A 26256-nucleotide genomic window follows, 5' to 3' on the forward strand; every position below is an offset into this window, starting at 1 on the left:
TAAAGAAACTATGCTATCTAAAAGTACAAGAGGAATGTATTTTTATAAAGTCATACTAGAAATTATTTGATCATTAGGTTAGCTTGCATAGCAGACAAACGAATTCAACAATGTGTTCTTTGCAAAGATGGATGTCTTCTAAAAATGCTCTAGGTGATGTTCTTATTTTTGACAATTGGGTTATTATAAAAATAAAGAAAATAATGCCTCAGGAATCTGAGGTTTAAATGACACTGCTTAAAAACAATTTCTGAACTCCCTTTTATTTCAACAGGAACTCCATTCTCCTACTCTGAAAATATCTACTTGTGCACCAAGCAGTCTACATGTAACCCAAAACACTGAACAGGTGAAAAAAGTTTTGAATTAAATTAGATTCTTTTTCTTTTCTTTTGGATTAAAATTTCGCTTTCTCAGTGATTTCACTGGGCATAATTTGACTTCAAGTCCCATCTATGTAGTCACACAAAGCAAAATTTCATCTTTTGAAATAGCTGAGTAGTATAACTGGATAAAAATGTGACATATATGTATGTATGTATGTGTGTATGTATATATATATACATACACACACATATACATATATCCAGTTGATGGGCATTTAGCTTGCTTCCATGTCTTGGCTATTGTGAATAGTGCTACTATAAACAAAAGGGTGCAAATATCTTTTTGCATTATTTTCATATCCTTCAGATAAATACCTAAGTTTTGTTTTGCTGTGTTATATAGTAGTTTTAATTTTTTGAGAAACCTCCATACTCTTCCATAGGGACTGGGCCAGCCTACATACCCACCAATAGTATACAAGAGTTCCTTTTTTTCCATACCCTCTGCAACATTTGTTTCCAGTCTTTTTGATATGGGTAATTTTTTCTGCAAAGAGGTGATATCTCATTGTGGTTTTGATTTATATTTCACTAACAATATTGAGGTTTAACATTTTTTCATATGCATATTGGCATCTGTATGTCTTTTCATATGTAAGCTTTGCTCATAGTTTAAGCAATCTTTAGGCCTCTGTAAGGTTTTACCCATTCAAAAAATATCAGGAATATAAAACTAGAAAGGGGAATCTCAGAAATGACAATCAGCTCGGTCAATTAAAAGAATGTGAAGCAAGTGCTGAAACAAATGAGAACTGAGATATTTTAGTTTCATTATCTGCTCAATCTGATAACTTTTTTTTAAAGTGCAGTTTATTTATTTTTATTTTTTAAACACCCTTGCTTATTTTTTCATAGTATGGGATTTCTTCCCTCAGGTGCTGACACCATAGTTTTCCTACCACCAAAGTACCACTGTTCTCCACCTGGCTCTTTCCTCCCATCTTCTCTACTCTTCTCCACCTTGCCCCACTCCTCCTGGGTGTCTCAGATCTAAAGGCTGTTTTCAAGGGCTGGTCTTACAGTTTGTTTTTGTTTGATTCTTTGTTTGGTTTCTTTAGTTTCCACTTATAAGTGAAACCATCCGGTATTTGTCTCTCTCCTTCTGACTCACTTTGCTTAGAATAATCCTTTCCAGTTCCACCCATGTTGCCACAAATGGCATACATTTATCTTTTTTGATCACTGAACAGTGTTCCATTGTGTATATGTAGCACATCTTCTGGATCTGCTCATGTGTCCTGGGGCATTTAGGTTTTTCCATATCTTTACTGTTGTAAATAGTGCTGCTAAACACATAGGAGTTTAGGTATTCTTTTGAATTAGTGTTTTGACTATTAATTTAGTTATTTAATATTCTATATATTAGTGACACCAATCATTATTTATCTTTCTCATTCTGAGTTATTTCACTTAATATTATCCTTTCAAGTTCCATCCATGTTGACACAAATAGCACGAGTTTATCTTTTTTTTTTAAAGATTTATTTATTTATGCATACAAGAACTGGGGTATAGTCCAGAGGTGCAGGGGGGTGAGAGGATTCACCAGAGACAGAGTAGGGAACAGAACAGGCAGACTGACTGAAATACACTGCTGAGGGGAGCAGTGGCCAAGACAGGAGAGGTCTGCTGTGCCATGTGGGTATCTCCCTGGTCGGCCGGGGATCAAACTCGTGCTGCAGAGGCTGCGGATAGCTTCATAGTGCGGTGCTTAACCTCTTGCGCCACCAGGGAGGCCCGAGTTTATCTTTCTTTATTGCTGAGTAGTATTATTTTATATGGGACAAATGCTAGTCTGCAACAGCACTATTTACAATAGCTAAGGTGTGGAAACAACCAAAATGCCCCAGCAATAAAAAAAGGTAAACTCATGCCATTTGTGTCAACATGGATGGAACTTGAAAGGATAATGCTGAGTGAAATATCTCAGAATGAGAAAGGTAAATTCTTGATGGTGTCACTAATATGTAGAATATTAAGTAATTAATTAAAAATGGAATAAAGACAAGCTCAAAAACTAACCTTGATCAAGCTGTCTACAGAACTGAAGCATCAAGGTGGAGGAGGGTGTGGGGAAGGAGTAAGAACAAAGAGGGAAGGAGGCAGAGTGGTGTCTGGTAGTGGAATATGGGTGAATTGATGGTGGGTGCACTATGGTGGCAATACCTGATGAAGGTACCCCCGAATTACCTCAGTTAACAATAATTAATTATAGAAAAATATGAGAGTATGATAAAGGGGGATAAAGGTTATAATTTGGTGTGAATGGACTCTTATGGGACTACCAATGTTAGGATTACCCAAAGAAAAATAATTCCACTTAAATCAAAGCTGGAAGATGCTTTGGACTTGTGGCAGCCTTTGGGGCCTTGCTCTGGGCCAATCCTATTTGGATGGAGTTTTACCCACAAGGAGACAGGTAACTTTGGGTGCTTGATTTAGAAACTAGATTCTTTGCCTTTCCTGTATTGTTTCCTAATTGTATTAAAGTTCCTTTCCATTAAAAAAAATCAAAGCTATTCACTATATTTAAATCCTGTCAAGATATTATATTAACTAAGAGATTTTTCATAATGAGAAGGTTTAAAATTGGATTTACTATATGATTTATTTCTTACAGTTAACACTTTTGTAACTAAAGAAAGAATATAATGAAGAGAAAGCAAAAATCACTCATTCCCTCTTCCACCCAGAGATACTATAGTATTTTGCTGTTTTCTTCTATTTTAATAAAAAAATTGGTGTCATATGCAGAATAATATCTTCATTTCTCATTTAACATTTCATATCACCGGATTTTTTTCATGTACATTTGTATTACACATTATTATTTTAATGGCTGTATATTTCAGCTGATGAATAATTATTCAGTCTTTTCCCTTTCCATAGAAAAGTGCTCCCCATTGCACTCATCATTAGCATTTCTATTTAAAATTTGTTTCCAGTTAAAATGTAGCATTGTTTTGTTATGTTTTTTGATTTTTAGGTTGGTTGAATTATTTTGTTATTATTTTAACCATTTTTCCCATCTTTTATAAATTGTTTATACCACTTTATTAGGGTTAATTTTTTTTCTTGTTGATATATAAATCTATATATTAATAATAAAAAATTTGGGCCTCCCCGGTGGCGCAGCGGTTGAGCGCTGGGTTGCAAAGCTGCCCACAGCCTCTGCAGCGCCGGTTTGACCCCCGGCTGCTCCCCGGCCATTGGCGGAGGGTCCCACATGGCGCGCAGACCTCTCCTGCCGCCCGCTGCTCCCCTCAGCAGTGTACTTCGGTCCTTCTGCCTGCTATGCTCCCCGCTCTGGCTCTGGTGAATTCTCTCACCCCCCCGCGCTTCTGACTGTACCCAGTGCTTGTATAAATAAATAAATAAATCAAAAAAAAATAATAAAAAATTTTTCCAAGAAAGTTCACATATTAGTTTTTCTAGTGTTTTCTCTCCATACATTTTAATGTTATTTATATGTTTACATCCCAATACTGAATATTTAAATGTTTAAGTGTATATATACACACTTTTCTCTCTCAGTCTCCTTCCATTTTATAAATTATAGGCTATTATAAATTATAAGATATTCTTTCCAAACAGAAGATTCAATTAATAAATATTAAACTATATTTTCTCCTAATCATGTAAGTACACTTAAATGATGGAACAAATATTTTGAAACTCTCATTGAGTATAGTTTGGAATGTGATGAATTACTATGAAATGAGTATAATTAAAATACTTAGTATAATGCTAAACATATAAATAGATGCTTTCATATATGTTTTTGAGACTGAAATCAACTAAAACATAAATTTATATCATCATTCATGTTAATGACTTTAAAATTTTCACTCTGAAATTGTCCCCTATTATTATTGATTGTTCCAAAGTCATTAAACAACTATGTTTATATTTAGCTTTTATCTTTTCTTTATAGGAACTCCATTCTCCACTTGTGAAAGTCACTACATATCCACAGACCACTGTTAGAAGATACATAGTACAAAATCCTGAACAGGTAAGATATGTCACACAAACTCTTGTCTCAACCTATAATTCCTTAGAATTTGATAGTTTATACTAGAACGGTGAGTCAGATATCCTGAAATTAGTTTGTTGGACTTCCTTTCAGTTTTAAAGTGGATTTCTAATCATTAGCATTGAATTTATCTTGAATTCTATAACCAAGGACTCATGCATTCTGAGTCAGAGATGTAACAGTTCCAAACAATATGGAAGTTTTTCTGTTATAAAGTCTTTCTATTTCTATAGCCCCACCCTAGCACTAGAAAGGATTTCTGTGTACTTTGAACCAAAGGAAAAAGGAACAAAGTTCTTTCACAGGTTTCACAAAAACATCAGTTGTTATGTAAGTGGCTGGAGTCTTTAGTGTATTCAGATTTGCTATTGATATATGGACTAAGAAGAAGAAACTTAGAAATCAAAAGTTCAAAAGTGTCTCTATCCCCTTGTTAACTGTGTGTGAATTTTGTAACTGACACTGAGTGCTTTTGAAAGTTACATTATTATATTTTCTTTTTTTTAAAGATTTATTTGTTTTTTATACAAGAACCAGGGTACAGGCCAGATGCACGGGAGGGTGAGAGGATTCACTGGAGACAGAGCAGGGAACAGAACAGGAAGACTGACAAAATACACTGCTGAGGGGAGCAGTGGGTCGAGACAGGAGAGGTCTGCTGCACCATGTGGGATTCTCTCTGGCCGGCCAGGATCGAACCCGCATTGCAGAAGCTGCGGACAGCTTCACAGTGCAGCACTCAACCACCTGCGCTACCGGGAAGGCCCTATATTTTTTTTTTTTAATATTTATTTATTTATGCATATAAGAGCGGGGGTATCAGCCAGAGGTGTGTGTGTGGGGGGCGGTTAGAGGATTCACCAGAGACAGAGCAGGGAACAGAATAGGCAGATGGATGGAAGTACACTGCTGAGAGGAGCAGCGGGCAAGTCAGGAGAGGCCTGCCGCGCCTGACTTGCTCCCTGGCTGGTCGGGAATCGAACTCGTGTTGCAGTCGCTGCAGACAGCTTCATAGGCTGTGTCTTAACCCCTTGCGCCACTAGAGAGGCCCCACATTACTCTATTTTCTATTAAGATATATAATCTTATGTTTTGCAAACTAAGACATTGTTCTTTTTCTCAATTTTGAGGAAAATTTAAGAAAATATTTTCCCACAGAAATTAATCTTTTTCAACATATGAACATTCACAGCCCTTCTTTAGCTGTAATAGGGGGTTGAAAAGGTCCTTCTATGGGGCTTTAAGGACAAAAGTTACACAAAGAAAAACAGTGCGCTTCAAATAAGAATATAACAATTCTTTGGTTTTTATTTTATTTTTCCACTATTGTAGGAAACAATCCTACTCTCTTCTACAAAATAAAATGGATTATATGCTTCCACTGTGGAAAGCAAAGAATAAATGAGGATAATGCACAATACTTTTATAGGGAGGTGGAGAGTCTATACTGTTCTACTTGTGTCTTTCTCACCTCTTTATTTTAAAATAATTTTCTCATGTCTCTTCAGCTGTAGAAGTTGTCAGGGGTGTGTGTGTGTGTGTGTGTGTGTGTGTTTTGGGAGTGATTTTTTTTTACATTTGCTTGAATTTTCATATATCCATGAAAGAAAATGCTATTACAATAAAGCAGCTGTTTTCTCCTTCTTTTTCGGAATCAAATGTTTAAGCAATGAATCTGAAAAGTGTACAGTGGGAGGAGTGACATAAGGAGGGTCTGGGACACAAGAGTGGGCCCCTTTCTGTAACTCAGCCAATCACTTTACACTTTTCCTTTCTTCTTCTCTTTTTCTTTTACATACAAAGTAAGTAACAGGCATACCTTGAGGCATGGCATACTTGATATCTCTAGCTTTCAAAGTATTTGCTCTAGATAGTGCTTTTTATAGACAGCACTCTTTTTCATGATGTGAGAATTGCTGTACTTGCCTAAGGTAGATCCACATATATAGCAAATAGCAAATCATTTAGATCCCAAATCACTTTCTCAGTGATTCTTACGTTTTAATTAATGGAAAAATGGAAGAATTAATATTTATTGGATATATACTTGGTATTATGCAATTTACATGTTTTTTTTCCATTTAATCTTTAAAAAGTAGGAAAGTAGAAGCACAGAGAAGTTAAGTAATTTATTCAATTAATATTTATTGATTACTTATCATATACCAAAAGTCACCCTAAGAAAGGTGGATAGACAAAGCAGTAAAGAAAACAAGGGTTCAGCTTACTAGAAATGATTATTTTAGATGTGCTAAGAAATATTTTAAAATTAATTTATCAGTCATTAACATGTCTATATAACTTGGGGTTGTATTTTTATTCCTCCATAAGTATACCTGCTTTACTCACCCTCCACCAAACCTCCTCTGCCTATGCTCTATCATCTCCTTCCCTTACTCCCTCTTCCCTTCCCCCTGTTCCCTCTGGAAACTAGTATACTTTTCACTAAGTCTAAGAATTGCTTTTGCTCTGTTTTGCCAGTGTAAGTTTTTTTTGTTATTTATATTTCACAGATAAGTGAACCTGGAAACGAAATTAATTTTTCCAGTTTAGTCATGGCTATTAACCTTTCATATGTTTTCATCTTTAATTTAATTAAAAATATAAATTTAATTTATAAAAAGTTTGTTAAATATGCTGATTTATACTCTTGTACACTTGAAATTTATACAATATAAGCAATGTCAATACATTTTTAATAGATTTATTTATTTATTTTTTTAATTTATTTATGCACACAAGAACTGGGTTGTCAGCCAGAGGTGCAGGGGTGAGAGGATTCACCAGAGACAGAGTGGGGAGCAGAATTGGCAGGCAAAACAGGAGAGGTCTGCTGGGCCATGAAGTTTAGCTCCCTGGCTGGGGATTGAACTCAGGCCATAGAGGTGATAGAAACTTAACCACTAGCCCACCAAGGAGGCCCCAATGTCAATACATTTTTAAAGAGATATCAAGAAGAACTTACCTGGACTCATATTAACTTGTAACATAGGCCTCAACATTAAAAATATAAATGAAGATTTTCTATAATTCTGTGTCATGGACCCCAATTAGCTCATAGATAGATGATCAGATATTTTTCCCATTAAATCACACTCTCATGGAGTAAAACCATTCAAAATAAAAAGTTGTCATGGAAAATTTGCCCCATTCATTATTAATCAGTGCTTTTGGAAACTAAATTCTTAACTGACTCCAAATTATTAAGTTACAAAGCTGCAGAGTTGGAACCGAAATTGAACAATGCAGATCTGGGAGAGAAGCATTTACAAACTATGAACAATTGATGGTGTAGGTGAATTAGAATATAGAGACTCACCTACATACTGCCTCCTCCAGCCCCATCCTCCGTAATCACAGAGTAGACACAAAGGCAGAGAAATCATAAGTGTGTATGCAAGTATATAACTTATATAACACTGACCCTGCCTTGTAAAGGCTTATTATTATGGCTGTGTTAAACCGAAAGAAAGCATATAGGTTTTTTTTTTTTTTTTCCAGGGGAGAACTCAGCAAAGGTTTGAAGAAAAATAATCATTTTAAAGCTTTTAACTTTTGGCTATTGAGGAAGGAAACAAACTTCAAATTTTGCTTTGCAAACAAACATAATCAAAGTGGTTTTGCAAAGCAGCTTGAAAATTCTATCTACATATGTTACCCATTTTATTTAAATAAGAATATACTCTTTTTGTTTCTTCTTTCATATTTTCCCAAGAGAAGATTTTGGTTTAATTATAATTATAATAAGCTGAGTTTCCTAAATGGCCACTTTATCCTCCTTCACCTGCCAACTTGTCTAATCTTTATTCCTTCCCCTTGTAATTAAATATATCTCAATCCACATCTCTCCCGTTACCTCTGTTCAACCTTTTTATGTTTGTTTGTTTCTGATCTTCCCTAGTCTCTATTTATTGTCATTTCAGACAAAGGATGTATGTATTCTGGACTATAATGTGACCCAGAAACAAAGATAAAATTTTGGTCCTAAGTAGATGTAATACAATTGATATTAATAAGTTTCATTAATTTTCTAGTTGTGGAGCTCCTGCTGTGGGGAGAGCAATGTGCAGCTTTCAAATAAGCAAGGAGAGGAAATAAAACAAGGCTCCCAAACAAGAGGTGCTTACAGCTCCTCGCAGGAAGGAAAATATGTCTATAAATAGTTATGTAAAATGGTAGACAATAACAGTCATAAATGACTGGCAGAAAGTTAATACTATTCTTGTTTTTTTTTTTTTTTAAGAAAAACATGGAGCTTAAATCACCTTTAGGTAATATTAAATCTTTTGTTTTCAATTTCTTGGAAAACAAAAAACACTTGGCATGTGTGACAGATGCAATGAGAGAGAAATGCAGATAAATTCTTATTGAAGTTCAGAGGTTGAAGATAAAAAATTCATTTGGGGGAATCTGAGAGAGAAGGATTTATTGTGATATTTAAGGTATTGAATCAGCTTTGTTATTAGTATTATTTTACTAATGAGGATTCTAAAGCTTAAATAAGTATGCCTTTGTTTGGTCTTGTAACTCAAAACTCATCACTTGGTATTTTTTTTCTGACAGTTATTCTGTCAGAAATAGCTTTGATAAGATTTAGTAACTTATATTGGATATGGTTTAAAAGAAGAAAAGTCAAATGTACCCCTAAAACTTTCAATTTGATACAATGAGGGCATGATAGAACAATTAAAGGGATTAAGAAATGAGGGTAAAGAGAGTTGGTTTGGGAAAGAGGGATATTGTTGAGATCTGTTTGAACTAGTAGTATTTAGGTGCATGAAAGGGAGGATGCCCAACAGGCAGTTTAAAATGACTTGGAGAAAGGTCACATTTAAGATAAAAACATTGGGGTTAAACCTCGTAAAGTTATCATCACAGCTGTGGGATGAGTGAGATCACTGAGACACAATGGTGAAAATTGAGGTCAGAACCTTGTGAATTGCCTTCCTTAAGAGTACAAAAGGAAGGAGTCATTTCCACAGACAGACCAGTTGTCAGAGAAAGATGTAAACACAGAGCAACTGAAGCAAACAGAGAAAGGGAATGGTAGATTGCTTCAAATAACCAAAAGGCTAAGGAGGTTGCGGTTTGAGAACAGGGTTTGATCATTAAGAAAACACGATGATATTTGAGAGAACAGTTTCAGTGTATTTGTGAAGGTAAAATCCAGATGTGAAAAGCTAATGGATAAATAGATCAAGAAGTAAAATAGGGCCTCCCTGGTGGCACAGCGGTTGAGCGCTGGGTTGCGAAGCTGCCCGCAGCCTCTGCAGCGCCGGTTCGATCCCCAGCTGCTCCCCAGCACCGGAGGAGGGTCCCACATGGCGCACATACCCCTTCTGCTGCCCGCTGGTCCCTCAGCAGTGTACTTCGGTCCTTCTGCCTGTTCTGCTCCCCGCTCTGGCTCTGGTGAATTCTCTCACCCTCCTGTGCTTCTGACCATACCCAGTGCTTGTATAAATAAATAAATAAATAAATCTTAAAAAAAAAGAAGTAAAATAAATAGGAGAGCACCATTCTTTTAAAAAGGATATTGGTTAAAGAAAGGAGAGCAAGGATGCTAACTGAAAGAGAAAACAGAATCTTGGAAATCTGAGAGCGCTATAGAGAGAGGAAAGGGACAACAAATAACGAAGAGTAAAAATGCAACAAAGAAAAGGAACAAATGGGATAAAATTCTGGAAGACACAAGAGGGGATAGGATTCCGGGTACAGTTGAAGAAGTGATTTCAGGACACAAAAGGGAATGTTTCTTTATAACGAGATGAAGCAGAAACTGAAGGAAAAATTTTGAGGTGGGGAGAAAAGTAGAGGGATCTCACTAGATAATCTTGATTTTTCTCAATAAGTACAATAAGGGTACATGAATATAAGGAATTGAGAAAAATGAAGAGACTTGTAATTATTTGTAATTACAATTATAGACAATTTGAGTAATATAAGTATCACTCTGAAGCTTAGAGGGCAACTTCAAGTTGGATAACTTGAATGTTAGATAACTTGAATTTGTATTGAGCCAAATTCACATATCTGTTGTTGTTTTTTTTTTTTCCCTCCAACAAAACTTCATGGCCTGGGAATAGTAAAGAAGATGTTGGGGCTTATATACTTTGTTAGTTGTGAGAACTACTGCCAGAGGTTCTAAAAGGCACAATTAAAATTATGAGATTAGCCATCTTTGAAAACACCTGTTAATTTTCAGGGTGGATCTGGCACCAATTCAAATGTACAGACTGAAAAAAGTAAACTGCCAAAACAGTAAAACTGTATAGCACCTCATCTGTTGAGATATCTAAGATTTACGATTAAATTTATTTTGATGACCTGTTTTACTCAAATGAATTATTCATGGTAGTTTTGACTTTCTCACAGATTTTAGGAAAACAATAATTCCCTAAATTTGAAAGCTTTTTTTTTTTCAGTAGTCTTTTAAAAACATAAGTCCAACACATATTTTAGATAGAATCAACACTGTTAATATACAGTTTTCCCCCCTAGAAGATACTTATATCCTTAAAAGTTCATATCATCCTTTCTCACTCAATCATGTATTCATTCATAATGGATAAAATCCCTGCCCTCAATAGGCCTATTTTTGTGTATTTTTACCTTAATATCCGATAAAACTTCTAACAAGAATCTCATAAATTATTTCAAATGCAGTATGGATTCTCAATGTTATATTATTAAATTAAAAAATGTTTTTGCATATTAAAACTACAGATTAAAAGTACATTAAAATACATTATTTTGCTTGATATAAAATACTTTGCAATACTACCACTATGATAAGGAAAGAGTGTCAGAGAAGGTAAAATGACTACCTAAGTTTCCATAGCAACTAGGTGATGAAGGCAGAAATGAAATACAGATTTTATGACTATGGAAATTTTTACCATTACATCTGCTTCCCCTAATTTTAGTCATCAAACCCAATGTATTTGTAGCATTCCAAATACAATCCATACTGTAATTCTCACCTGTTGATTTCCCTGAAGCTTTCATTTCTTAATGCTTCCTGAAAATTTCTCCTCTTGATTTTATGATATATTTTTCTCTTCTGATTCTCATACTTTTTTTTTTTAAGATTTATTTATTTGTATAAGCACTGGGTATGGTCAGAAGCACAGGAGGGTGAGAGAATTCACCAGAGCCAGAGCGGGGAGCAGAGCAGGCAGAAGGACTGAAGTACACTGCTGAGGGGAGCAGCAGGTGGCAGGAGAGGACTGCGCGCCATGTGGGACCCTCCTCCGGTGGCCAGGGAGCAGCCGGGGATCGAACCTGCACTGCTGAGGCTGCAGGCAGCTTCGCAACCCAGCGCTCAACCGGGGAGGCCCAGATTCTCATACTTCTTAAGGCTTGTTTACTCTTGTCTTTTTTCTTCACTTTTATTTCCACAATTGCATGATTTTAACTAACACTTGTAAGTATATGATTTGAGATCTGGAATGGTAGCCATGAAATCTCACTCAGTTCCAGATATGTATTTTCAGGTGTGTGCTGGAAATCTATACCTGAATGCTCACCTCGACATTTTTTTGAGTCTCTGGTAGATTTTTTGCAACCACATAACACATGTTTAAGGAATTACTATGCACTACATATTTTCATAATTGTTATAAGGAATAAAAAACATGAACCAGATCTAGAATGTTATCAGGAACACATAATTTAACTTCTATTTTTGATTTGGACACCAATGGTTCAAGATCAGAGTCATCTTTGTAAAGTACTGTCCTTGGTGATTATAAACTAACTTAATTGGTATCTTCCCTTGTACTCTTTATATTCTCCAATTAGTCTTCTTGATGTAGACTTCTTTTCACTTAGCACATCTGTTAAAAAGCATTCAAAGATTTCTCAGAACCAAAGTCCATCTGCCAAGTATGTCCTTTACATATAACACTTTTCCAACTTTGGTGTCTTACCTTACTTTGTTTTTTCACTTGTAATAACATTTTCTCCCTTCACCTCATATCCAAAAACATCTTAATCTTCTCTCAAATGCCACCTGATTAAAGTAACCTACTTGAACATCGTCAGATGAAACTCATATTTTCCACTTCTCATTTCCATCCAGTTATTTTTCTATACCTCTTATGGGTACTTGTTACTTTCTACCTTGTGTTAATAGATGTTTGTGATTATATAGCAGTAAAACAGATGTTCTTTTAAAGGGTTATATAGTAAATATTTTAAGCTTTGCTGTTTTTTTCCCTTCTATTTACAATCCTTTAAAAATCTACATACCATTCTTAGCTTGAGGACATTGCAAAACTAGATAGCTGTCTATGGTCCGAGGAACCCTGATCAACAGTCAATGCTCCTGGTAATAATTTAAATTTGATTCATGTCTCAACATTTATCATAGTATAATATACATAATAAACTCTTAAACATGTGATTGCAAATAACTATCAAACAGGCTTTTTTACAAAATCAAACACAAAGTAGCTCATCGGGGAATCTCTCTAAACAGATCCATCTTTAGATTCAATAATTCATCAGCTAGTAAAATTTAATCACTGATATTTTTAACAAATTTTTAAAATATACTTTATTTAAACTTGAATACCTGAAGAATATAGCTTTGTGATCAAGCGTATCTTGCCTTCTAAACAACCTGTTTTAGTTCAGTTATTCAAAGAGTTTTTAACAACAGGAGACTACAAAAAAATGTCAGCACATTTTGTTCATTTTGAAATGGTCCTAAACACATCAGTGACAGACTTAAACACACCCTTCCTATATTTTATTCTCTTATACACAAAAAAGAATGAATGCAATTTTTGGTTTGTAACAAAAGAATCTCAACTCCTCCTCTGCAAGTAAATATTCATACAAAAACCAAAAAGAAGGGAAAGGAATATAGTACATATTACATTTATTTTAGATTCCTGATCTGATTCTTGTTAGTCTTTTCTAGGTTCTTTCAGATATAGGACATGACATTGGCTGACATCTTCTAAGCACTTGGATAGCCCTACATTAATTTGTTTGATTATATGGAGATATAATGTCTCTTAAAGTCTTTACTCTGTTCTCAGTATTCAAAACACATGCTGTACTGAGAGGCTTAGCTTTTACTATAATCAGAAGTAAAAATCATATACTTGAAAAGCACCCAAATTGAGTTCCAGGAAAAAAATCTTTAATATAGTACTGCGTACTTTACAGCTAAGAAGTGCTGAATTATGTTTATTTTACATTTCTCTGATAATACTTTGCATAGAAAGAAAACTGCCAGTGAACCCAATTTAAATGAGACTGATGTCATGCCTGTCTGCCTCAAAGGAAACTCACTTATTTTTTCTTAAGAACAGGAAAGGAAAAGTGCCTTCCCACCCTCTTCCAAATTGCCCAGATTTTGTTAGCCACAGTAAAATGTGGTAGGAAAGATCCAGATTTTTCTGTGTGAGAAAATGTACTCGATTACTATTTCCTTACATTTATCAGAACCTTATTAGGATGTCATTCCACTCTCCTACTAAAGCCTGACTGAGAGTCTATTAGAACCTCAGAACATACTGGAGTGCATAACTGCTTAAGTTACAGTTGCTGTAAAGGTACCTTTCAAAAAAAACACAGTCTTTACTATCTTTATAGGAACCACTCTCTCCATTCCTAAGAGGAAACCGCTTCTTCCCAGGAAACAATGTTATTTACGAAAAAACAATAAGAAAAGTGGAGAAGTTAAATATTGATCATGTAAGTAAAAACTGTTTTGTTGATAAAATTGTTTATTTTTGTAAGTGCATACTTAGGAATTATGAATATTTCTATAGAGCTAACTAGTATTCAATTGTCAAGTGTAAGGCAAGAACATGGTGAGTCAGTAATAACTTACTATGCCCACAGCCCTTCATGTCATTCTTAACACTTTTTTTTTTTTTTTAAGATTTTTTTTTTTTTTAATTTATTTATACAAGCACTGGGTACAGTCAGAAGTGCGGGAGGGCGAGAGAATTCACCAGAGCCAGAGCGGGGAGCAGAGCAGGCAGAAGGACCGAAGTACACTGCTGAGGGGAGCAGCGGGCGGCAGGAGAGGTCTGCGCGCCATGTGGGACCCTCCTCTGGTGGCCGGGGAGCAGCCGGGGATCGAACCGGCGCTGCAGAGGCTGCGGGCAGCTTCGCAACCCAGCGCTCAACCGCTGCGCCACCGGGGAGGCCCTCTTAACACTTTTATATCTAGTTATTCACATGAAGTTTTACTGTTTTACTGGACAGGAAATTGTCAAGTCACATAGAAAATTAATGGTAGAATCTGAACTTGCTTTAGATAGACCAATGCATTGCATTCTTTCTTTTAAATTGATCTCATAAAAATAATTTATAACTTACAATTTTGTCTTTATTTAGTATCAAATGAAGTTTTTAATTTTGTTTATTTTTCTTGCGGGATTAAAGAATTTTTAAGGAAAGAATTGTTTGAACTGGTATGTAAAGTATACTGCGAAGATCTAGAAAATTATTCTTCCAGTCAGGTTTTTAAATTCCATTAAATTTATTTGGGAGATCAAGTACAAAGTTCAATACTGCAGAACTACAATAGTCATTCCATGACCTCTGGAGTTGCAAGTCCTTCAAGCAGGATTGTCATGGTAATTAACAGAAGTTTCACCTTTATCTGCTCAGTGGATACAGCATGTCTAGTCTAGTCTGGGACTTGTCTCTTGGACATTTTTTTTTAATGTGAATGAAATATTTTATTATTTCCTTTTTTTAATTTTATTTTTATATTCCCCATACAATTGCTTGAATGAGGATATTATTCGTTTCTTAGTACTGCTGTAACAAAGTACCCTAATACGGGTGACTTAAAATAATTGTCTCACAGTTATGGAGATCAGAGTTATGAAATCACTGTTGGCAAGGCCACATTCCTCTGAAGCCTCTAAGAAAGAAACTCTTCCATGCCTATCTCACTTTGGGATAATCTCAGGCATTATCTCAAGTTCTGTCCACATTCTCTCTAAAGGCACTATTTCATCATTTAAAATAGTTGAGTAGTGTTCCATTGAGTCTATATACAACAACTTCTTTATTCAGTCATCCTTTGATGAATATTTAAGTTTATTCCCTGTCTTAGCTATTGTGAATAATGCTACTATGAACATAGGGTGCATATATCGTTTCGTATTAGTATTTTTATGATCTTCTGATAAATACCTAAGAGTGGTGTCACTGGACCATATGGTATTTTTTAGTTTTTTTTTTTTAAGGTATCGCCATACTGTTTCCATTCTGTTCCAACCAACAGAAAATGAGAGTTCCTTTTTTACTACACCCTTGCCAACACTTGTTTCCAGTCTTTTTGATGTAGTCCATTCTTAATGGTCTGAGGTAATATCTAATTTTGATTTTGATTTGCATTTTCTTTATGATAAGTATGGTTAAGCATTTTTTAATGCTCATGTGAGCCATCTGTATTTCTTCTCTGGAAAAGTATCTATTTAGTTCTTTAGCCCATTTTTAATTGGGTTGTTTGTTTTGTTGTTGAGTTGTATAGGTTATTTATATATTTTAGAAATTAACCCTTTGTTGATTAAGTATTGCATAAATACCTTCTAGTCCATAAGTTGCCTTTTTGTCTTTGTGGTGGTTTCTTTCACTATACAAATACCTTGTAGTTTGATGTAGTCCCATTTGTTTATATCTGCTTTTGTTTCCCTTGACAATGCAGTTGAGTTCCCAAATAATTATCTAAGGTTGATGTCTAGGAATGTATCATCTATATATTCCATGATGTATTTTATGGGTTTATCAATTTTGTTTATTCTTTCAAAAAAAGTTATAGTTCTCATTTTCATTGTTCTTTTGTACCATATTTTTGGTTTCTACTTCATTTATTTCTAATTTTTAGTATTTTCTTCCTTCTGACTTTTGGTTTCATTTTCAATCGTTCAGATCTAAGGTCAGATTGTTTGAGACTTCTTGTTTGTGGATATGGGGCTGTATTGCTATGAATTTCCCTCATAAGACTGCTTTTAGTGCATCACACAGGAAATGATAGTTCACCCCTTCATTTTTTTTCATAGCAAGATTTTTTTTTCTCTTTTGATTCTTAGTTCACCCAAGAATTTTTCAGAAAATTCTGTTTAGTCTCCACATGTTTGGATTTTTCCAGTTTTCCTTTTGAGGATGATTTCTAGTTCCATACCATTGTGATAAGAAAATATACTTGAGGGGCCTCCCCTGTGGCTCAGCGGTTGAGCGCTGGGTTGCGAAGCTGCCTGCGGCCTCTGCAGCACCGGTTCGATCCCCGGCTGCTCCCCGGCCACCAGAGGAGGGTCCCACATGGCGCGCAGACCTCTCCTGCCGCCCGCTGCTCCCCTCAGCAGTGTACTTCGGTCCTTCTGCCTGCTCTGCTCCCCGCTCTGTCTCTGGTGAATTCTCTCACCCTCCCGCGCTTCTGACTGTACCCAGTGCTTGTATAAATAAATAAATAAATAAAACAAAAAAATAAATAAATAAATAAAAATAAATCTTTAAAAAAAAAAAAGAAAATATACTTGATTTGACTTTAATCTTCACATATTTATTGAGATTTGTTTTATATTCCAACATATGATCTGTTGAGAATGTTCTGTGTGCATTTGAGACTAATGGTATTCATTTCTTTTGGGATGGAAAGTTCTGTAAATAACTGTTAAGTCCTTCTGATCAATTACTTCATTGTTTACTTTCTAACTGGATAATCCATCTATTTATATAAGTGGTGAGTTGAGATGTAGTATTATGTTGGTCTCTATGTTTTGTTCTAGGTCAGTTAGTAATTATTTTACATATTTAGTGTGTCTCTGTTGGATGTGTAAATATTAATGACAGTTATGTCTTCTTGTTGGATTGTCCCACTGATCATTATATAGTATATTCATCTTTGTCACTTATTATCATTTTTAACGAAAAGTATAATTGGACATAAGAGCAGGTCCTGTATTTTTCTCTTTGTGATTGACTTAAAATGCCTTGCTCTAGCCTTTTGCCATAAATTTATGGTAGTCTTTAGATGTGATATGAGATTCCTGTATAATATAGATGGATCTTTTTTTTTTATACATCTTCCCACTCTCTGGCTTTTGATTGGTGAGTACAGATTGTTCACTTCAGGATGAGTATTGATATATGAGGCTAAATCATTGCCATTGTATCTTTTGCTTACTGTTTTATCTTTCTATTGTTACTCTTTCCATGTATTCTATATGCCTTTTTATTTAGATGGCTTTAACTTGTTTCTCTGTTTCTTCAATTTTTCTTTACATGTCTCTTAAGTTGCACGGATTTTAGTGCTACTGTGTTTGTAAAGTGAGTCACATTTGAAAGAATCTAGAGTAAATGATTCCATGAGCTATATCTATGATCTTTATTATGTATATGTCTGTCAAGTCAGTTTCTATTTGTAAAATGTATCTATATATTATTCTCTCTTTCAAAATATTTTTATACATGAAACAATACTTTGTTATACATGGTAAAATTTTTCAAGGCATAAAAATATTTAAAAATGTTAGAAATAGAATAAAAATGCATGTAGTGAGAAAAAACCCTCTTTATCCTGACTCCTCTGTTCTTCCTCTCAGAGGCACTCACTATTTTTCTGTTCTATGCATTTAAACAGTTTCATAATTTGTATATACATTTTTAAAATGCTATGCAAGAGGAAGCATACTATATTCCTTCTTATGTATGTGGCTTCTTTTGTTTAGTTTGTAAATAGTTCCATATAAAAAATTAAATTTGAAGTGTTTTCTCTATTAATATGTCAGCCATCCAGTTAAAAGGAAAGAAAAATTGAATTTACACAAAGTTAATTTTATATGTATGAATGTAGCATTCTGATTCAAAATTGTTTTTTTTTTCCTTTGAAAGCAGACTGTCATATACCTATTATCAAAGTAGAATAATAAGATAATAAGAAATTCAAGTATATCTGAAATCCTGAAAACTGAAATACCAGATATCTTTTTACATTCTGTTCACTATACTTATTAATTTAAAAACCATCACAAATAAACAATTAGCAAAGATTTAGTTTAAAACCAAGTCTCAGAATATTTTGAGGACAGTACAAATTTAGCTTAATATTCTGACAGAACTCTGAGCTATAAACCATGACTTCCAATCCCAATTTTGACATCTGTTAGATGCCTCATTACAAGTAAATTATTTCATTTCTTTGGATCTCAGGGTATTTTTTCCACCTGAAAGTTATTGGAAGGGGGTCGATGATGATCATTTTGAAATGACAATGATGATGAAATAATAAAAGGTGCTTATTATCCAACAATTTATGTTAGATACTTCACAAACATTAGTTTATTCATTCCTCACAGGAGTCCAAAGAGACACATATGACCTTCACTTTTATTAGTGAGGGAACTCAGACTTAAAAGGGTTACATATACAGTTTTCCAAGATCACAGAGTAAGTGGTATAATTAGAGTTAGTATCCATGTTTTCTGGATTGGAAGCTTGAGTCACAGTTTTTCAATCTTTTTTCTTAATTCATGTTCAATTTTCATAAGCTTTAGAACTGTGATTCTAATTGCCCCTCATTGTGATTCTAATATGCTTCCTGACATTGAAAATCACATTATATTATTTTCAAATTTCATATGTCTGCATCTTCAGTATTATAGTATTATTGTGTAATTAGATCCTAAAATGTTTGTTAAATCATCAAAGAAAGACTAATTAATATTAAAATGCATTACTGTCAATGTTAGTTATAATGGACTATTCCTTTAATCAGAACATGCAATTCCTTGGTTAATCTAAGTAAGTAGTTGTATTGTTATATTTACCTGATTAAAAAAAAAAAGAATCCAATAAAATTTCTCCTAATGGAATACTTAATAACTACAAACAATTAAAACTACAAATCCTTGAGTTGAATTAGCTTGTAAAAGAACTTTCATTTTTAAAAATGGATTCAGTTGGGTTTTTCTTGGTAATTATTTGTTTTCTCAGTGACTGTTTTGGCATGTGTATGCATTTTAGGAATGCTGTCCTCAGGTTCAATGCCATCATTACGTTGTCCAACAACCTCAGATCATCCATACTCCATCCTGCCAACAATCTCAATCTAGCCATCAAATCCAAAGCATCCTGGGAAGTGATTCAATTTCTACAAATATTGGGAATGAACTGTGCCATCATCATTCAAGTCATACACATGATCAGGTAAGATCAATGACTTGATTCCTTATTAACCTGAAATAACACCCTTAAGCTCTTCTTACATCACTAAATAGGTACCCACATTAAATTCACAACAAAATATTGAGGAGCTATATTTTTGGCACTTGTGTTTTGTTACATTTTTATTTTTTATTTTTTTTAAAGATTTTATTTATTTATGCAAGAACCGGGGTACAGGCCAGATGTGCGGGAGGGTGAGAGGATTCACCAGAGACAGAGCGGGGAACAGAATAGGCAGGCTGACTGAAATACACTGCTGAGGGCAGCAGTGGGCAAGACAGGAGAGGTCTGCTGCGCCATGTGGGTATCCGCCAGGATCTAACCCTTACTGCAGAGGCTGCGGATAGCTTCACAGTGCTGCGCCAACCCACTTCACCACCTGGAAGACCCCTTTTATACAGTTAAATAATTTGAAATGATCATTTTTATGCATCAAAGTTGGTGAAATAACAATAATTTTGTATGTTTCAGTCATGAACTTTGCTGAGTTTCCTCATCATGGAGATTCATTTCCATGTTTCTGTTCTGGCACATTTTTTAATTTATTGAGATAGCATTTTACATGTAATTTTAATATTTTGAGGAACCTCCATACTGTTTTTCATAGGTTTAGATGGGTCTACATTTTCATTGACAATATGCAATTGATTATTTTCCTCCACATCTTGGCCAACACTGTTGTTTCTGTTTTTTGTTTGTTTGTTTTTTGTTTTATACGGGCCATTCTTATAATTGTAAGGAAATAGCTTATTGTGGTTTTGATATACATTTTCACATTAGCACATGATGGCGAACATATTTTCATTTGTTTGTTGGCCATATTTATGTCCTCTTTGGAGTAGAGTCTATTTAACTCATCTGCTCTCTTTTTGATTAGGTTATTTGTTTTCATTTTGTTGAGTTATATAAGTTCTTTGTAGATCTTGGACATTAGCCCCTTGTCAGATGTATGATATGCAAATATTTTCTCCCATTCAGAAGGGAATCTTTTCATTTTGATGATAGTCTCTTCGCCATTTAGAAGTATTTTAGTTTAATATAGTCCAACTTGCTTATTTTTGCTTTTGGATCCCTTGCCTCATTATCCATTTCTCACAGGATTATAGTAAAAGTACAGTATGTCCTATATATAAAGCACTTACCATTGTTGAGTAACATTGGCAAATACTTAACAGATTGTAATTGTTAGTTTTTAGTAGTAATTAATATTCATAAACATTAAATATTCACATCAGGCACTATGAGAAATATTAAAGTGAATAATACATTGTCACATTTCTTATATGTACTTATTGTCCAATAGGGGAAAGAGGCAAACACATTAAACATAATATGAAGCAAAGTGTTTTATGTCCATAAAAGGAAAGCAATGTGTTTTGGGATCAAAAGAAGAAAGAAATTAATTTCATCTCTAAGATCAAAGAAATCTTGATTGAGGAAGTGGTGGGAGTTGACTTGTCCTTTGAAGAGTGAGCAGAATTTCCATATGTAGTACTATTTGGAGATCCCATCCTCAGAAGAGAGAATTACATGAACAATGTCACAGATTTGAGAAATTTTGTTTTTTCCTAAACATATTTACTTCCTTTATTTCTTTTAATTGAGGTAACTTTGGTTTATACTATTGTATATGATTTAAAGGTATAAGATTTAAAGGTATATACCCTTCAGGTATATGCCACCATGCCACACCTACCACTGAGGCACCCAGTGTCCTCCACCAAGGGTATCACCAAGACACCCATAATCGTTTGTACTTCTTCCTCACTTTAATGTTTTTTTTCCTCCTCTAACTTTGGTAGCCTCAGCTTTACAATTATATTTCTAGGTTTTGTTATTGGTTTGACTTTATTTGACCCCTCATTTTGTTTAGTCTACATTTAAGTGACACAACCCAGTACTTGTCTTTCTGCATCTGACTTATTTCATTCAGAGAATGTACACCTTGGATTTCATGATTAGTTAGTAATTTGCTTTATATAGCATGGAAGACATGGATTTAGATGTACTACAATATAAGGTCAAAAAGATATATTGAGGTCAGAACATGAGGTCATTGAATGATAAGTTAAAAATCTGGACTCTATATGGTAAAAGATAGCGAGTGCATGAAGTTTATTGAGTAGAAAAATGCTGAGACATATGCTTTAAGAGGTTAATGCTGTAAGTTTTGTGCAAGATAGATTGGCATATTGATTAAATTTTCTTTTCACAATGATCAGATGAAGAATGTGTTATAGATTCCCTTATTGTTAAGATTAGGAAACAAGTTCAGAGAAGATAAAATTACTTGAAAAGGCTTACACTGCTATCATGTGGTGGGGGTCAGGACTCATACATAGTTAGGCTGACACCATAGCTTATCGATCATTCCTGCTTGAAGCTGAATAATTATGTGGGAAGTCCTTGATCAAAAATGAATTAATAAGTTTGCCACTGGGGACATATTGGTGATATAATAAAAAGTGGACTAGCTTTGAGGTAGAAAGACTTTGATTCAAGTTCCAACTCTTTCCCTTTCAAGCTGTGTATTATTAATAAATATGAAAATTTTGAGAGACATCATCATGCATAAAATTTGGTAGTTTCCCTCATAGGGTAGACCAAATAAAAATATATGTTCAAAGTTCTTCATAAAGTCTATAAATCATACAACATAAAAAATGCCATAGAGAAGGATTTAAAGAGAAGGCTATTAGTGGCTATTTTCAGTAGTCTGAATTATAAAATTTAAGTTAGAATAATAACAGTATTTTCAATAGTCTAAGATGTAAAATTTAAACAAAAATAATCGCATTTGGAATGGAATTAGGTACAATTATCAGAGATAGAAACAATATCACAGGATTAAGAGTCTTGTCCATTGGCAACGGTTATGTTAAGATAGCTTTCACTAACTTAGTACAACAAATATATGTCTGACCTGACTAGATATTCTTTTTTTTTTTTTTAGAAAATAGGGTTGGGTAACTAATATATTACTTTCTATTTTATTACACATATTTCAGTATGCAATTCCTATTTAGCTTTGGTAAAGACTGAAAACATTTTTTACAGATTATTTTTCTGTTCTTTTTCCAACTTTTTATGAAGATAAAGTTGAAGTACTGCTGAAAATTGAATATGGCCCTGTGAAGCTTAGATTCAGTAATTCCACTTATATGGATTACATTGAATTGGATCCATCTGTAGTCAAAGTGTAGATCCTATAGTGCAGATCCTATAGACAAAGGATGGCAGAGAGAGAGTTCTTTCACTCAACTCTTTAGTATTAATATGTTCCCTGTAATTGTGGTTCATGAATGATTGACTCTTGTTGAAGACTAATGGAACTGAAAAATGTTAGAAATTTTTTTAGCTTAATACACATTATTCTCCTGTGCACATGGCACATTCTCAAGGACTGACCATATTATTTGGTCATAAGACAAGTATCAGTAAATCATGAAGATTGAATTTATATCAAGCACCTTTACTGACAAAAAAAGTATCAAACCAGAAATAAACTACAAAAATAAAGCAGGGAAAATCTCTAATATGTGGGGACTGAACAACGCACTACTGAAAGACTACTGGATTAATGAGGAAATCAAAAAAGAAATTAAAAAAATACCTTGAAACAAATGACAATGAGAACACAATCTTCCAGAAACTGTGGAACACAACACAAGTAGTACTAAGAAGTATGTATCATTGTAGGCCCATATCAAGAAACAAGAAAGAGCTCAAATAAATAATCTTATGCTTACCTTGAGGAACTAGAAAAAGAAGAACAACAAAACCAAGAATCAGTAAAAAAAAAAAGAATATTTGAGCAGAAGTAAATAAAATAAAAAAATAGTCTAAATTATTAAAGAAATAAAAAGTTTGTTCTTTGAAAAAAATCAACAGACAAATTTTTAGGTAAGTTCACTGAGAAAATAAGACAGAACACTCAAAAATAGGATTAGAAATAAAAGAGAAGTTACAACAGACACTGCAGAAATTCATAGGATAAGTAATATAAACAACTGTATGCTAACAATTTCAAAACCTAGAAGCAATGGAAGCAGTCTTAGAATTATGCAATCATCTAAAACTAAATGGGGAAAAATAGAAAATCTGTACAGATAAATTATAAGCAAAGAATTTGCAACAATAATCAAAACCCCCAAAAAAACTGAAAATCCAGGAGCACACAGATTACAAGTGAATTCTACCAATCTTTCAATGGTGAACTAATACCTATCCTGTCTAAACTCTTCCAAAAAACTGAGAAAGGGGGAGTACTCCCAAATACGTTTTATGGGCCAACATTATATTAAGAACAAAATCAAACAAAGACAACACTAAGAAAGATATAGAATGATTTCCCAAATGAACACAAATGTAAAAATCCATAGCAAAATCTTAGCAAACCAAATCAATGAATTAAAAGGATTATACACCACCACCAAGTAGAATTTATACAAGTGACACAGTGTAAGTTACCACATCAACAAAATGAAAGATAAAAACCATATGACTGTATCAGTAGATTCCAAGAAAGCATTTGATAAGATTCAACATCCATTTATGATGAAAACATTTGAAAAACTGGACAAATGGAACATAACATAACACAATAAAAGCCATCATGACAAACCCACAGATAACACCATTCTCAACAGTGAAAAACTGGAAGATTTTCTACTACAATGTAGTACAAGACAAGATTTTCCATTCTCACCATTAATGTTCCACATAGTATTAAGTCTTAGCTAGAGTAATTAGGTAAGAAAAGAATATAAAAGGAATTGAAACTCAGAAAGGAGAAATAAAGATATCATTATTTGTAGACCCTAAAGACCCCACTGAAAAAAAAAACAATTGAAACAATAAATAAGTCCAGCAAAGTGGCAGGTTATAAAAGTAACAAACAAATATCAGTGACCTTCCTATATATAAACAATGAACTAAAAGAGGAAAAATTAAGAAAATGATCCCATTCACAATTACACCACAAATACAAATACCTAAGAGTAAATGTAAATATGAAAACTATAAGACATTGTTAAATGAAATAGAAGACACAAAGACATGAAAAGATATTCCCTGATCATGGATTGGAAGAATCAATGTTTTCAAAATGGCCATCTTACTCAAAGCAACATATATATTTAATGCAACCCCTATCAAAATTTTAATGACATTATTCAAAACAAGCAAACAAAAAAAAAAAAAACACTACTGAAATTCATGTGGAATGACAAAAGAAACTGAATCCTGAATAACCAAAACAATCCTGACAAAAAATGGAAACAATAATGGCATCACACATCTAAACTTTAAACTATGCTATCAAGCCATAATAATTAAAACAGTATGGTACTGGGACAAAAAGAGAACACAGACCAATGACGTATAATTGAGTGTCCAGAAATGAACTCACACCTATATGGAAAATTATCTCTGACAAAGAAGCTTAGACTATCCATTGGTGCAAGAAAAGCCTTTTCACAAAAATGGTGTTGTGAAAACTGGGAAGCCTCATACACAAAAATCAATTCAAAATGTATGAAAGAGTTAGAAGATGGGACCTCCCTGAAGGCCTACAGGTTAAGTCAGACCTATCACTGTGTCAGCTCTCTGTGGTGGCCTGAATTCAATCCCTGGCCAAGAAGCTAACCCACATGGCACAGCAGACTTCTCCTGTTTCACCCACTGCTGCCCTTAGCTGTGTATTTCAGTATTACTGCCTGTTCTGCTCCTCACTCTGTCTCAGACGAATCCTCTCAAAATACTTCCCCCTCACACCTCTGGCCTACACCCCAGTTCTTCTATTCAAAAATAAATAAATAAATAAAATCTTTTTTTTTTTTTTTTGTTTTAGAGAGCTGAGTTTTTACTTCTGTAAATGTTTTTTATTTTTTAATTTTTAAAAAAAGATTTATTTATTTATTTATATAAGCACTGGTTACAGTCAGAGGCGCAGGAGGCTGAGAGAATTCACCAGAGCCAGAGCAGGGAGCAGAACAGACAGACTGACGAAATACACTGCTGAGGGGAGCAGCGGGTGGCAGGAGAGGTCTGCATGCCATGTGGGACCCTCACCCAGTGGCCGGGGATCGAACCAGCGCTGCACAGGCTGCGGGCAGCTTTGCAAGCCAGCGCTCAACCACTGCACCACCGGGGAGGCCCCAATAAAATCTTTTAAAAAAAGAGTTAGAATGTATGCCTTATACCATAAAATACATAGATGGTAACATAGGCAAAACACTTCACAACTAAAACATCAATGATGCCTTCATAGATTTGTCTCCAACAACAAGGAAAACAGAAGAAAATAAAAACAATTGAAACAACATCAAACTAAAAACCTTCTCCGTCATGAAATAAACCATAAATAAAAAGGCACCCTACTGAATGGAAGAGAAAACATTTGCACACTACACATCTGATAAGCAGCTGATACCTAAGATCTACAAAGAATTTATACAGCTCAACAAAAGGAAAAGAAATAATCCAATCAGAAAACAGGCAGAAGAGCTAAATAGGCATTTCTCTGATAATACATACAAATTACAAACAGGCACATTTGAAATGTTCATCATCATTTATTGTCAGGAAAATGCAAATCAAAGCCACATTGAGATACCACTTTCCTCCTATGAG

At 34.3% G+C, this 26256-nt stretch overlaps 1 protein-coding gene across 2 annotated transcripts in view; it reads left to right on the top strand.

Moving 5' to 3' along the window:
• POF1B (POF1B actin binding protein) overlaps positions 1 to 26256 on the top strand; it is a 74813-nt gene that overhangs the window by 19617 nt on the left and 28940 nt on the right. For both annotated transcript variants that reach the window (XM_054695937.1, XM_037513005.1), the window contains exons 2-5: positions 275 to 349; positions 4321 to 4401; positions 14029 to 14130; positions 19423 to 19605. In XM_054695937.1, the coding sequence (XP_054551912.1) occupies positions 275 to 349; positions 4321 to 4401; positions 14029 to 14130; positions 19423 to 19605 (441 nt within the window). The remainder of the gene's footprint in view (positions 1 to 274; positions 350 to 4320; positions 4402 to 14028; positions 14131 to 19422; positions 19606 to 26256) is intronic.

Source organism: Talpa occidentalis, unplaced genomic scaffold (genome assembly GCF_014898055.3).
Source record: "Talpa occidentalis isolate TD23 unplaced genomic scaffold, MPIMG_talOcc4v2.1 talOcc4.15, whole genome shotgun sequence".
NCBI classification, from domain to species: domain Eukaryota; kingdom Metazoa; phylum Chordata; class Mammalia; order Eulipotyphla; family Talpidae; genus Talpa; species Talpa occidentalis.